The sequence below is a fragment of the Psammomys obesus genome, unplaced genomic scaffold (assembly GCF_907164565.1).
Source record: "Psammomys obesus unplaced genomic scaffold, mPsaObe1.curated_primary_1811, whole genome shotgun sequence".
NCBI classification, from domain to species: domain Eukaryota; kingdom Metazoa; phylum Chordata; class Mammalia; order Rodentia; family Muridae; genus Psammomys; species Psammomys obesus.
Genome location: NW_026590707.1, coordinates 2,822,875 through 2,835,899, shown reverse-complemented (window position 1 = coordinate 2,835,899; position 13,025 = coordinate 2,822,875). Strand labels below are relative to the sequence as shown.

At 39.4% G+C, this 13,025-nt stretch overlaps 1 protein-coding gene across 1 annotated transcript in view; it reads right to left on the bottom strand.

Annotated features, from left to right (window-relative positions):
- Ttc6 (tetratricopeptide repeat domain 6) overlaps positions 1-13,025 on the bottom strand; it is a 203,548-nt gene that overhangs the window by 21,024 nt on the left and 169,499 nt on the right. Inside the window, exons 16-19 of the mRNA XM_055608708.1 lie at positions 11,241-11,375; positions 8,455-8,604; positions 7,322-7,462; positions 6,077-6,190 (exon numbers count right to left, since the gene is read on the bottom strand). Of these exons, the coding sequence (XP_055464683.1) occupies positions 6,077-6,190; positions 7,322-7,462; positions 8,455-8,604; positions 11,241-11,375 (540 nt within the window). The remainder of the gene's footprint in view (positions 1-6,076; positions 6,191-7,321; positions 7,463-8,454; positions 8,605-11,240; positions 11,376-13,025) is intronic.

The following is a 13,025-nucleotide window of genomic DNA, read 5'->3' as shown; positions in this document are numbered from 1 at the left end:
AGCCATCAAAACTGAAGAAATTAATGTACTAAGAAGGCACCCTCTACTCTTATCTTTTTTCCAGGGACTGAATCGGTTTCTCCCCTGCACTAACTTCTAAGGGGGTGAATTCTTCTGAACACTTTGAGGATATTTTGTTCAAAAGCCACATGGTTAATCAAACAAGGGTCAGTTCTTGTGTCATCTAAGTGAAAAAGGCAAATAAATAGAATTTAACTTTCTGCTCGTTTGTCCTTTTCTCCTATTTCCTGGCACAGGTGTCTAATGAGATTGTACAAGTAGAAATCCTATCTGTGTACTGTGATAGTGATATAAATACAAACATTGCTAGGCCTGTAGAATATTTAGTAGTGCTTGAAAGACAGCCTGCACTGTTGGTCACACCTTATCTCAGTCATTCTTCCAATGGACTCACAGAATGTACAGTTTGTAAGATACCCTGGAGATCCACCAAGCAGCTGGACATGAGGAAAGATTCTAGAAGAACAGGATTTCATGGAAGCTAAGCATGGGCACTGCAGATGAGAACACTGAAGATGCTTTCTGTTATGTTTCTTTTCTTTTGTTTCATTGCTCCTTTAGATAGTGTCATACCACAAAACTATCTATTTGGAACGTGCTTTGGATATCACATTGACCTTGAATTCATGATCCTTCTACCTCAGATCACTACACAGCGAAATTACAAACATTTCCCTGAATGCCTAACCTAAAAGTTTTGGTTAAGACGAGAACAGCCATAACATTTTCTGAATGTGTACCATCAATTGCTTTTACTAGATTCTGAGTTTAAGAAAGGTTTACTTAACTTGAAATCTCTCTCCTCAGCTACAAAACTGGAATATTACAATTTTAATACATTTTTAGAGTTCATCTACAAATATCACAAGAGTGTAAGGTAAACATTTGCATATAAAAGATACCATTGGAATCTATTTTAGAACTTCTGAATCAATTAGCTTGTCAGTTTGACAGAGGAATGTCTTTGTTGTTAAAAGCACTGGCTGCTCTTCCAGAGAAACACTGGTTCAATTCCCAGCACCCACATGACAGTTCACAACCATCTGTAACTCCAGTCTTGGGGGATCCAGCTCTTCAGGTCTCTGTGTAATAATAATAACAACAAAATGGAGGCTAAACCCAGTCTAGAAACCCTTTACCACATGTTTCTATAGCCAACATGACAGAATATTTGCAAAGGAAAAAAAGGGAGTGTGTGTGCGTAGTACAAATTCTCCAATCTATTGCTTCCATCACTATAGAAACTTTGATCTTTCTCTAGCCTTGACCCACTGACACCCTTAGAAGTGTCTTTTAGTCCCTTAATAAACCGATTCTTTTCCTTCTATTAAATAATCCAAATCCTTGCTCAGGGACACAAAAACCTGGAAATCCCAGTGGCACTCACCTTCCCTCAATTTCTGCCTAAAACAGAAATGCTTTGATTATGTATTTGTATTTAGCCTAGTGTTTGTCATACAATAAGCTGTAGTTGAGAGGTATTGGCTACTGTTTTTATTATTATAGAATAGTAGAGTCAAAATCCACCATGCTGGTCTAAGACTAGGTGAGCACTTGCTGAGTGGAGGGAACTGAAGATCTGAAAATCATCCTGCTAGAACCACTGCATGCATAAAGCCTCCTCTGTAGATACTGAAGAAAGAAAACAAGCATGTAGCTTATCTTCATCATCCACTGGCTATATGAGTCAATCTAACAAGCTAGTTTATTCAGAAATTCTAAAATAGACCCCAGGGTCTAGTTTTGTCTGAATATATTTCTGTAACTTTTCACAAGTGGTACACACGGCAAACTTGAAAAAAGATGCCCTTAGAGATTTAAGTTGGTTAAATTAAATCGTTATATTTCTTCAGCTTTATATTTCAATAATACATATTGTGATTTTGTTGTTAAGTACCAGTGCTAGAAAATGACAGTGACTACTTTAAAGTTATTAAAATTTCAAAACACAAAAATATATTCACCATGCTTAGATTTTTAGGAAACTCTATCTATAAAGAATGCATGTCAGCCCAGTGATAGAAGAAATGCTGAAAAGCAAGTGAAAGTAGGCAAAGGGGGAAGAGGTGACACTTTGAAATGACATACTATCCAATCCAGCATCACAGGAATTTACAAAGCTACCTAAGGACTGTTAACCCACAAACAAATAGATGTGTGAATGCCAGGGCAGGTTTCTAATTCCCAGTGCCACTTAGTTGAGTTCTGTAGCCTCTCCCTACTGTCATTTCCTTGTCTGTAAAATGAACAGAAGAAATGCTCTGGGATTCAGGCACCCTGAAAATCACCAATATTTTGCAACCTTATTTTGGTCTCAATTATTCAGATTGTTTTGCATGTTCTTCATTAAGCAAGAATTGGCTTTTTCACATAACTGAGTAAAATTTGGAAGTTCCTTCCTTGCCCAGCTCACTCTGTTTGGCCTGGGGTTGCCTTCAGGCAGGAAGGGGTGTAAAGAAAATCCTCAAAGACACCTGCTCTGTAGGTCCCTGCTAAATGATCCTTTAATTGGATCCTTGAATTTTGCCAATTGCCTTGTTAAGAATTAATTGTTCATGTGTCTATATTTCTAGAGGAAGACAAGCTTGCTGGGCTAGTTGTCAGGAATGTTGCATTCTTCTGTGTGGAAGGTTTCTCAACCTGTGCTTTCCCTGTGACTCCTAAATCTATAGATGCTATAAGCAGACTTTGCTAAGTTTCACAGAGATTGAGGTGTGAGTCCACCTAGAATAGTGGGATGTGAAGTCTACTGAAAGAACTCACAGCTGCTATGAAAGGGCAGAAGTGAGGAGGGAGAGAACAAGAAGGAAAAGAAGCTAGAGCAGCAAGGAACAGAAGACAAAGAGCTTACAGGTGAGTGATCACAGAGCTAATTCTCATTGAAGTCAACCATTTGGACAAAGGGTGAGAAAATGGAGTCAAGCTACTATAGAGGGCCTCTGAAAGACTCTACTTACATATTTACATACAGTAACAAAATATCAAAGCAGAGGCTGAGACTCATGGCCAAACTTTGGGCAGAGTACATGAAATTTTATGAAAGAAGGGGGAGATAGAAATACTTTGGGCAGAGTGCAGGGAATCTTATGAAAGAAGTGGGAAACAGTAAGATCTGGAGAGGACAGAACTCCACAAGGAGAGCAACAGAACCAAAAAAATCTGAGCACAGGGGTCTTTCCTGAGACTGAATCTCCAACCAAGGACTATGCATGGAGATAACCTAAGAACCCTGCACAGATGTAGCCCATGGCAGTTCAGTATCCAAGTGGGTTCCATTGTAATAGGAACAGGGACTGTCTCTGACATGAACTGATTGGCCTGCTCTTTAATTACCTCCCCCTGTCAGGAAGCAGCATTACCAGGCCACAGAATAAGACAATGCAGCCACTCCTGATGAGACCTGATAGGCTAGGATCAGAAGGAAGGAAAAGAAGACCTCCCCTATCAGTGGACTTGGGGAGGGGCATGCATGCAGACGGTGGAGGAACGGGAGGAGGGAGGGAACCACAGGGGGGATACAAAGTGAATAAAGTGTAATTAATAAAGAATTTTTAAAAAAAGACCTGGAGGGGACAGGAACTCCAAAAGGAGACCAACAGAGCCAAAAAACTGGGCTCTAGGGGCCCTTCAGTGACTGATACTCTAACCAAGGACCATGCATTGAGAGGACCTAAAACCCTTGCTGAGATGTAGCCCATAAACTCAGTCTCCAAGTGGGTTCCCTAGTAAGGAGAGCATGGGCTTTCTCTAGCATGAGCTCAGAGACAAGCTCTCTGATCACCTCCCCCTTGTGGGGTATGGCCTTGCCAGACCACAGAGGAAGACAATGCAGCCACTCCTGATGAGACCTGATAGGCTAGGGTCAGATAGAAGGAGAGGAGGACCTCCCCTATCAGTGGACTAGGGAAGGACCATAAAGGAAGAAGAGGGAAGGAGTGTGGGATTGGGAGGAGACAAGGGAGGGGGCCACAGACTGGATACAAATTTAATAAATTGTAATAAATAATAAATTAAATATTAAAAAAGATTAGAAAATATGAATGAGTTTGGTGAAGAAGTGTGATTGCTGCCACACTATAAGTTTTAAAACACAGTCAGACATTTAAGACACGTGTGCAAGATGTAGCCCATGGCAGTTTAGTGTCCAAGTGGCTTACATAGTGATGGGAAGAGGGACTGCCTCTGACATAAACTGATTGGCCTGCTCTTTGATCACCTCCCCCTGAGGGGGAAGCAGCCTTACCAGAAGATGACAATGCAGCCACTTCGGATGTGAACTGATAGACTAAGATCAGAAGGAAGGAGAGGAAGACCTCCCCTATCAGTGGACTTGGGGAGGAGCATGCATGAAGAAAGGGGAGGTAGGGTGGAGCTTATGGGGGGATACAAAATGAATAAAGTGTAATTAATAATAATAACAATAATAGTAATAATAATAATAATAATAATAAAAAGAAAAAAAAGACACTTGTGCAAACCCCTGTCAACAGCCCCTGCAGACGGAACACACAGCTCTAGACGTATTCTTCATTGCATGGATAGTCTCAGAATTCTACAACAAATACTTTCATAAACTGCTCTAGCTTAGGTCCAAGTTGTAAAACAGTACTGCTAGTGGACACTTCTGTAAAATTCTGTACGGTGGTATTTCAGTAAAACATTTACTCAGATGATATGTACACAATGTATCTGAATTTTTACAGGCATTTAAACACCTTTTCATGCATTATAAAATGAACTGACAATAATGAAGCTGCATATGATAAATTTGGCACCAAGAAAGAAATCAATAGTATTTGAAATGGATCTTTGTGGTTTATCAAGTTTTATTCGTGTATTCCCATAGGAATTATTTTCCAAGATTTTAGCAGAGATGAAGCAGAAAATACAAATGCTTTAAATATTCTTACAAATGCTTTACCATGTTGCTTATAATATACTGGTTTTTTTTTTTTTTTTGGTTGTTTGTCTAACTCAGGAAGCCACTGAATTCATGTTGCTTCTCAAATGCTTTAAATCTCTCTTTTTTAATATTAATTTTTATTTTTATTAATTTACACTTTATTCACTTTGAATCACTGCTGTAGCCGCCTTCCTCATTCAATTCCAATTTCACCCTCTGTCCCTCATCTCCTCCCATGCTTCTCTCTAAGTCCACTCATAGGAGAGGTACTCCTCTCCTTCCCTCTGACCCTAGCCTATTGGGTCTCTCCAGGACTGGCTGCATTGTCATCCTCTGTGGCCTAGTAAGGCTGTTCCCCCCTCAGGGAGAGGTGAACAAAGAGCCAGCCACTAAGTCCATGTCAGAGACAGTCCCTATTCCCCTTACTAGGGTAACCACTTGAAGACTGAGCTGCCATGGGCTACATCTGTGCAGGGGTTATAGGTTATCTCCATGCATGGTCATTGGTTGGAGTATCAGTCCCAGAAAAGACCCCTGGCCCCAGACTTCTTGGTCCTGTGGCTCTCCTTGTGGAGCTCCTGTCCCCTCCAGGTCTTTCTACCTCCCCCTTTTTTCACAAGATTCCCTGCACTCTGCCCAAAGTTTGGCTCTGAGCCTCAGCATCTACTGAGGCAGGGTAGAGTCTTTCAGAGGCCCTCTATGGTAGGCTCCTGTCTTGTCTCCTGTTTTCTCCCTTTTCTAATGTCCATCCCATTTGCCTTTCTGAGTGAAGACTGATCATCTTACCCTGGGTCCTTTGCTCAACCATATTAGTAGCAGCTTTATTCAGAATAGCCAGAACCTGGAAACAACTCACGAGTCCCTCAACTGAGGTATGGATATAGAAATTATTGTACATTTACACAATGGAATGCTACTTAGCAATTAAAAACAAGGAAATCATGAAACTTGCAGGTAAATGGTGGGATCTAGAAAAGATCATCCTGAGTAAGGTATCTCAGAAGCAGAAAGACACATATGGCATATACCCACTTATAAGTGGATGTTAGACATATAATAAAGGATAAACACACTAAAATCTGTACACCTGAAGAAGCTAAGCAAGCAGGAGGACTCTGGGTAAGTCTCTCATTTACTACAACAGTTATTTACCATGTGAAGTTCCCTCATCTTGGTGTAACAGACTGCTCTGTTATAGTATGCTATGTAACAGTTCTTGTCCATGTTGATGGCAGTAGTTAAATCTATAAAAGCGAGCTTGTAGTTCTACAAAGAGAAAGAAAGAGTGAGAAGGATAAATCATGTCACGAAATAAATATTCAAAGCATTTCTTTCAGAATCTATATATTATCTTTCTAAATTAATACATTAAAGCTAATCTTTTAACAGTTCATTAAGAAGGTTTTAGTAGGGACTTTTACAGATTTTTTTAACCTACAAATAAAATTAAGGATATCAGTAACTTAAATTTAAGCAATTACGGGTTACAGAGCCGGCTCAACAGTTAAGAGCACTGGGCTAATATTCCAAAGGACCCAGGTTCAATTCCCAGCACCCACAACTTATGAGAGTCTGTAGCCCCAGATCCAGGAGTCGCAGAGCCTCTTCTTGTTTACACAGGTGTTGCGCACATATGGTGCACAAGTATGCGTGTAGGCAAACACTCGTGCAAATAAAATAACAATAAAAATCTCAAAAAATTAATTTAAGCAATTATTACCAGTGCTGCTATATATAGCCCAGAGAAAATGACACTGGTTTTAAAAGGCAAGCAACCCGCAGTCTCCTGGTGAGCGCTAACACGCTTACTTCCTTCTGCCACTCAGTCTCATAGCATACAGTCGCAGCACTTTCGACTCACATTCACTTTCTCATCCTCCTCTAGTATTCTCTGATCCCTATGTCATCATCTGAACATAAATTTTCATAAATTGATACCCAGTGAGAGGTTACACTTTTGCTTTAAGGTGCTGAGGCAAAGTATCCCAGATGAAGTAGTAATGAAGAAATGTCAAAAACCAACTCAGGGAGATGTAAATCATTCCATTCAACATCAGATATCACAGTATTTTGCCCAAAAAAAAAAATGTATTTTGGAAACAAAGTCAAACAATGATTTTGTTTTCATTACATATAAAGGCATGATTTAAAATGGACAGTAAAACATATAAACAGTCCAAATATCTAACAATCAAGTAATTAAATATAAACTATGGTGGAATATAATGCATCATCTATAGTCAAAAAGTAAGTCCAAAAAACAAGGGAACATTAGAAGTATACAGGTAGAATAATCTCACATCATATATTTGTGGAAAATTGGAAGCGAGTCCCCAGTTAACAACTCGAGAAACCTCAACTCTGAACCCTTAGTGAACCAGGCAGGGCGCGTCTTACCTTGCTGTGACATTTCAGAACTCCTCTGCAGATGTAGGCACGCACACTCTCAGGATAAAGTCTGATGGCCTCATTACAATTCAGAATTGCTTTGGAGTATCTGCCCTCTAAACCATAGTAGGCTACTCTGCTTAAATATGCCTTTTCAGACGAGGTGAAAAGCAAGAATATATGTTTTAATAAAATCATCAGTTCTACCAGAATATATAGAACTTCAAACAAATCTATGGTACCTAAGACAATATTAAAATTGGTTTCCCCATTTTTTTTTCATTAAAAAATTAAACATACAGCATAGCTGAAATAATTTTACAGGGATATGGCTTGTGGCTACCATTAGTGTATGGCCTACTGTATCTGCTTTCTTCATTTTTTTCCCTAAATGATTAGAAAAAAAGTTGCATACACCATTAATTCTTCATCCCACTTACTCTAGTAATGAGTCTCCTGTGGAAAAAAAAAGACATTTCCCCACATAACTACATCAATGTTATTTATCTAGGATTGTTACTAATAATTCACTAATATTATCCAGTATTTAGTCAACTCAAATTTAATTTAAAATCAATATCTAGTGAAATTTCATGTACTAAATTTGGGGCTATCCCTGAAATGTGTTAGGATGCAAAATCCATGTGATATGAAAGCAAGAAATCAATAAAATGTACAGCATGTAAACTAAAATTACTAACAAATTAATGTAATGTAAATAGTTACATATACACAATTCTCAAAATACGTTTTCAAATGTATTATCTATTAGTATTATCTAAAAGTAATACTTTTGTTCCAAGATGAATAAAAAAAATTGGGTTATCAAAATATAGTTAATTGATATCAGATATGATAATACATGTCTGTAATCTCTAAACTTGAGAAGCAGAAGTATTAGGAGTTTCAGGTCATTCTCTGCTACATTGTGAGTGCATGGCCATTCTGTGCTATATAGTATGAAGAAGAGAAAGAGGAGAGGAAGAGAGGGATAAAGGGAGGGAGGGAGAAATGGCTGGAGAGAGTGAGAGACAGAGAGAGAGCAAGCAAGTTACTTTTATTAGCAATTACACATAAACTCCTTCATAGTTTCACCAAAACTAACATAGTGTCCAAATTACTGATATCATTTATTTAAATACCTGGTAATGTTTAGGATTGAAGGTAATTGCCCGATTAAAGTCTAGAATTGGGTTTTCCTTGTTGAGTTTTACTTTACAAATTCCCCGATAATAAAAGGCTTCTGCCAATTCAGCATTTGCTTGCACAGCTCTTGTAAAAGAGTCAAAAGCCTGGAAGAATATATTTAAGTATATACCACTTAGTGACAGAATACATGAATTTAAAAGATTAATAAAATATGGCACTGTTATTGAAAAGCTTCACTTTTTTTGAGCTATTTAAAATACATTCTCTCAAAGACCCAGTGAACAAACTAGTATAATCTCTAGAAATAAGTCAAACTTATAATTGAAAGCCTCATTATTTTCAGACAAATATCTACATAATCCATGCTGTTAGACAACAATACTTTGAGGTTTAATTTTAATCATTATTCTTTTGATTTCATTAATTCAAAGAAATCACAGACAGCAGCATTCAGTTCTGCATGTTGGTCCAAGAATTACAGCAAAAACATTGTTATTAGATTTCAGGATAACAGGATGCCACAGTTCTCCAATGTATGTGGTCATCTTAACCAACTTAAATCTGCTTTGAATTATTTATCAATAAAGAAAGTCAAATAATGTTCTAATCATTATCCATTTATTCTACTGCACATTGAAACACTCAATTTAACTATTTACAATTTAATAAATCAAATTAATGCAGTGGCATTATTTTTTTTTAATTTTTTTATTTTTATTTTATTTTTCTTTTTAGTTACATTTTGTTAACTCTGTGTCCCAGCTGTATCCCGCTCCCTCATTCCCTCCCCAACCCCACACTCCCTCCCTGGTCTCCTCCCTGCCCCTTTCCAAGTCCCCTGATAGGGGAGGACCTCCTCCCCTTTCATCTGACCCTGTTTTATCAGGTATCTTCAGGGCTGGCTGCAAAGTCCTCCTCTGTGGCCTAACAGACTGCTCCTCCCCTGGGGTGGGGGTCAAACAGCCTGCCCTTGAGATCCTATTAGAAATAGTCCGTGTTCCCCTTACTTTGGAAAACTACTTGGTTACTGAGCTACCACAGGCCACATCCGAGCAGAAGTTCTAGGTTATATCCATAGATGGTCCTTGGTTGAGTGTCAGTCTCAGAAAAGACCCTGTGCCCAGATATATTTGGTCCTTGTGGAGCTCCTATCCTTTCCATATCATACTAACTTCCCTTCTTTCATATGATTCCCTGCACTCTGCCGAGGGTTTGGTTATGAGTCTTAGTGTCTGCTTTGAAACGCAGTGGCATTATTTTGCTACAACAGTTTCCTACAGTTAGATTTATTATTTTATTGAGAAACACATGTTAGCTTTAAAATATTACAGACAAATTAGCATAAAAATGAGCTGATATTTAATATCGAACAATTCAAGGGAATTATGAATGCAGGCTGCCTGGTATGAGCCAAGCTTTAGAACTGCTTTTTCTTGGTTCACTTCCTACATTAATGTGGATAGCATTCAGAAACAGAACTGAATGCAGCAACCAGTCTGGAAAGTCACAAATATTCTCTTGCTTCTAAACACACAGGTATCACTGGCTCCTACATTCCTCCTTCCCCTTCTTCTGGGGAGGAGGTCCCCTGGTTTTGCCGAGTGTTTGGCTGTGGCTCTCACAGCCCATACCCATTCCGTTGCTAGATGGTGCTCCTCTGCTGATAACTGAGCTAGGCACCAATCTATGAGCATAGCAGAATATCATTGGAAATCACTTCAGTGACTTTTTCTTGCCAGTTATATTTGGTTCTACCCTGGGTCTCCGAGCTGTCATGCCTCTTGTTCCTGACCCTCTGGGCAGTGTCAGGAGTGGGCTCCCTTTTATGCCACGGGCCTCAGGTTGGACAGGTCATTGGCTGACTGCTCCCACAAGTTCTGTGCCATTGTTACCCCAGTAAATCTTGCAGGCAGGAGAGATTGTACGTCGAAGGTTGTGTGTCTGCGTTGGCGTCCCAGTCCCACTAGGAGCCTCCCCTGCTTGTAGACGATGACCAGCTCGGACTCCATATCCGCCATCACTAAGAGACTTCATCAGTGTCACTCTCGTGGAGTCCAGCAAGATTTCACTGCGCTAGGTTTCTGCACTGTCCCCCAAATGTCTCATCTCAATTTCGGTCCTCTTTCCTAGTACTCTTGCCCTCCATCCCTCCCACCAACACTGCCCACCTAATCTCTCCTGTTCCCACACCCCTCTATGCCTGCAGCCCACCTGCAAAATCTATTCTATTTCCCCTTCTCAGGAAAACCCATGTGTCCCTACCTTGAGTTACCCTTTACCTTACAGCTAATCTCCACTTATAAGTAAGTACCTACCAAATTTTCTTCCTGTGTCTGGGTTACCTCACTCAGGATGTGTCCTACAGAATCAACCAAGCAGGGCTTACAGGGGCTCACAGAGATTGATGCAACAAACCAGGAGCTTGTGTGGGATTGGGCTAGGACCTCTGCATATACATTATGGTTGTGCAGTTTGGCGTTTTTATGGAGTTGCCAACAGTGGGAGCATGGGCTGTCTCTGACTCTTGCCTGCTTTGGGGACATTTTTCCTCCTACTGGGTTGCCTTGATAAGAAGGTTTGTGTTTAGTGTTACTGCTACTTGACATGCCATGTTTGGTTGACATCCCTGGGAGGCCTTCTCTTTTCTGAAGTAAAATGGAGGAGTAAATGTGAGAGAGAAGAGAGGTGGCAGGAGGGGAAGGGAGGAGAGGAGGAAGAGGAAATTTTGGTGGGAATTCAATACATGAGAATTTAAAAAAAAAGCTAAACACACAAATACCATGTGTAAATTGCCTTCCTCTATGTAACATAGACCCAGGTTATACAGACAGTCTGCTAAAACACTGGTGGGTGGCGATGCTATCTCAGGATTTGAAAACATGTCCAACGTCTTCTTAAATGTTCTCACAGATTCCTGTAAAAATAAAGATAAAGACAAGGGAAAAGGAGGGTGTTTTTACTGGTTGGTTGTTCAACATTTTAACCTTATATGTAAAGAGAACTCATGGTCTACAGCATCTCTGCTCTCATGTTATACAAATGCAAACAGATCTGGTAAAGTTGCAAAAGTCATCCTTGTACAACTGGAGGACCCTGGTCCCAGTTTCACCCAGGGCCAATCCTATCTATATCAGTTCTAAAGCAGGATTGCATACATGGATTTCAGGAAGTAGAACTTATAAATTCTAACATCAGACTTAAACTTGTGAACGGCTTACTAATAATTACCTTGTTATGTCCCTGAATGAAATGCTATGAAGTTAGTAGGTAATAGAAGTATTGATGATACCTGATACTATCTCAGTCATCCCTTTCTTGCCTGTTTTATTCTTAATAGGATTCAACTAGAAAACAAGTTTTCAGAAAAAGTTACCCACATAAATTTAATAAAAATAGTTGAAACCCATTAAGGAAAAAGGAGTTTAAATTTCCAGATGTTATTTATTAATCAGAAAACCATCTTATGCATCTAAACGTGAACATCATGATTAAACATTTGTTGTTATCCTGCTTTCTAAACTAGAGTAAACTGTTAAAGTAGCCATGTGATTCAACTTGAACATGCTGTTTTCCTGACTCTTCTTTAGCATTTTTTCCAGACTCACAAGCAATCTAACCTCCCATTCTTGGCCCATCCTTGCCACTGGAAAAGTGAATTAGGTTCTCTGTGTTCCTCCTTCATACTGTGCAGTATACCAGTATGTCAGCCATGTTCACCCTTCCTCTCAGTCTTTGAATGCTTCCTTATAGTCTCCTTTTCAGAGTTCAGTCCTTGACTCCATTTCCTTCTGCCCCCTTTCTTTTCTGCTTCAGACCTTTAGCTCTCCTCACTGAATTCTGTCTCCCTGAATTCATAAAGGCTTGAGTCAGTTCCAGTCTTCCATTCCACTTCAATGAAAATAAGCACATCGTCACTTTCTCTTACTTTGCCCATCTGCCCTTTCTTTGCTATTCTGCCAAGTCTTCTCAGGAAGACCTCAGAGTGGAGGTTAACAGAGATGTCACATTGGTATCCTGAAAGCCATACTGTGGGTGCTACAAATAAAGGCTTAGAAGACTTTAATACTGTAACTCAAAACCAAACTAATGATCATGAAATAAAGAAATAAAGAGGATTGGAAAGAAACTGAGACACTAAAACTACAATAATATCCTCTCTGATTATGTGAGTTGTCTAAAAGTTCACAGGAAATCCCATGGCTCATTTAGAAACTCTGTGTGGGTCTTACAGAAACGTACACATGGTATCAGTTGAGCTGACTCCTGGAAACTAAACGGAGAAGTAGCTCTCCAGCTCATTTTGAGAGGAATCCATCTGCTTGACCCTCCAGGACAGGACACTGAATTCTTGGTAGCTGTTGCTTGTTCTAAGGGCCTAGAGTATTCCCATAGGGCAACATGCAGATTCTTCCTTCTGCCTCTATCCTTCTCTCTATGTCCATCCTTCTCTCTATCTCCAAATGTCTCTCTCTCTCTCTCTCTCTCTCTCTATATATATATATATATATATATATATATATATTATATTATATTATATTATATTATATTATATTATATTATATTA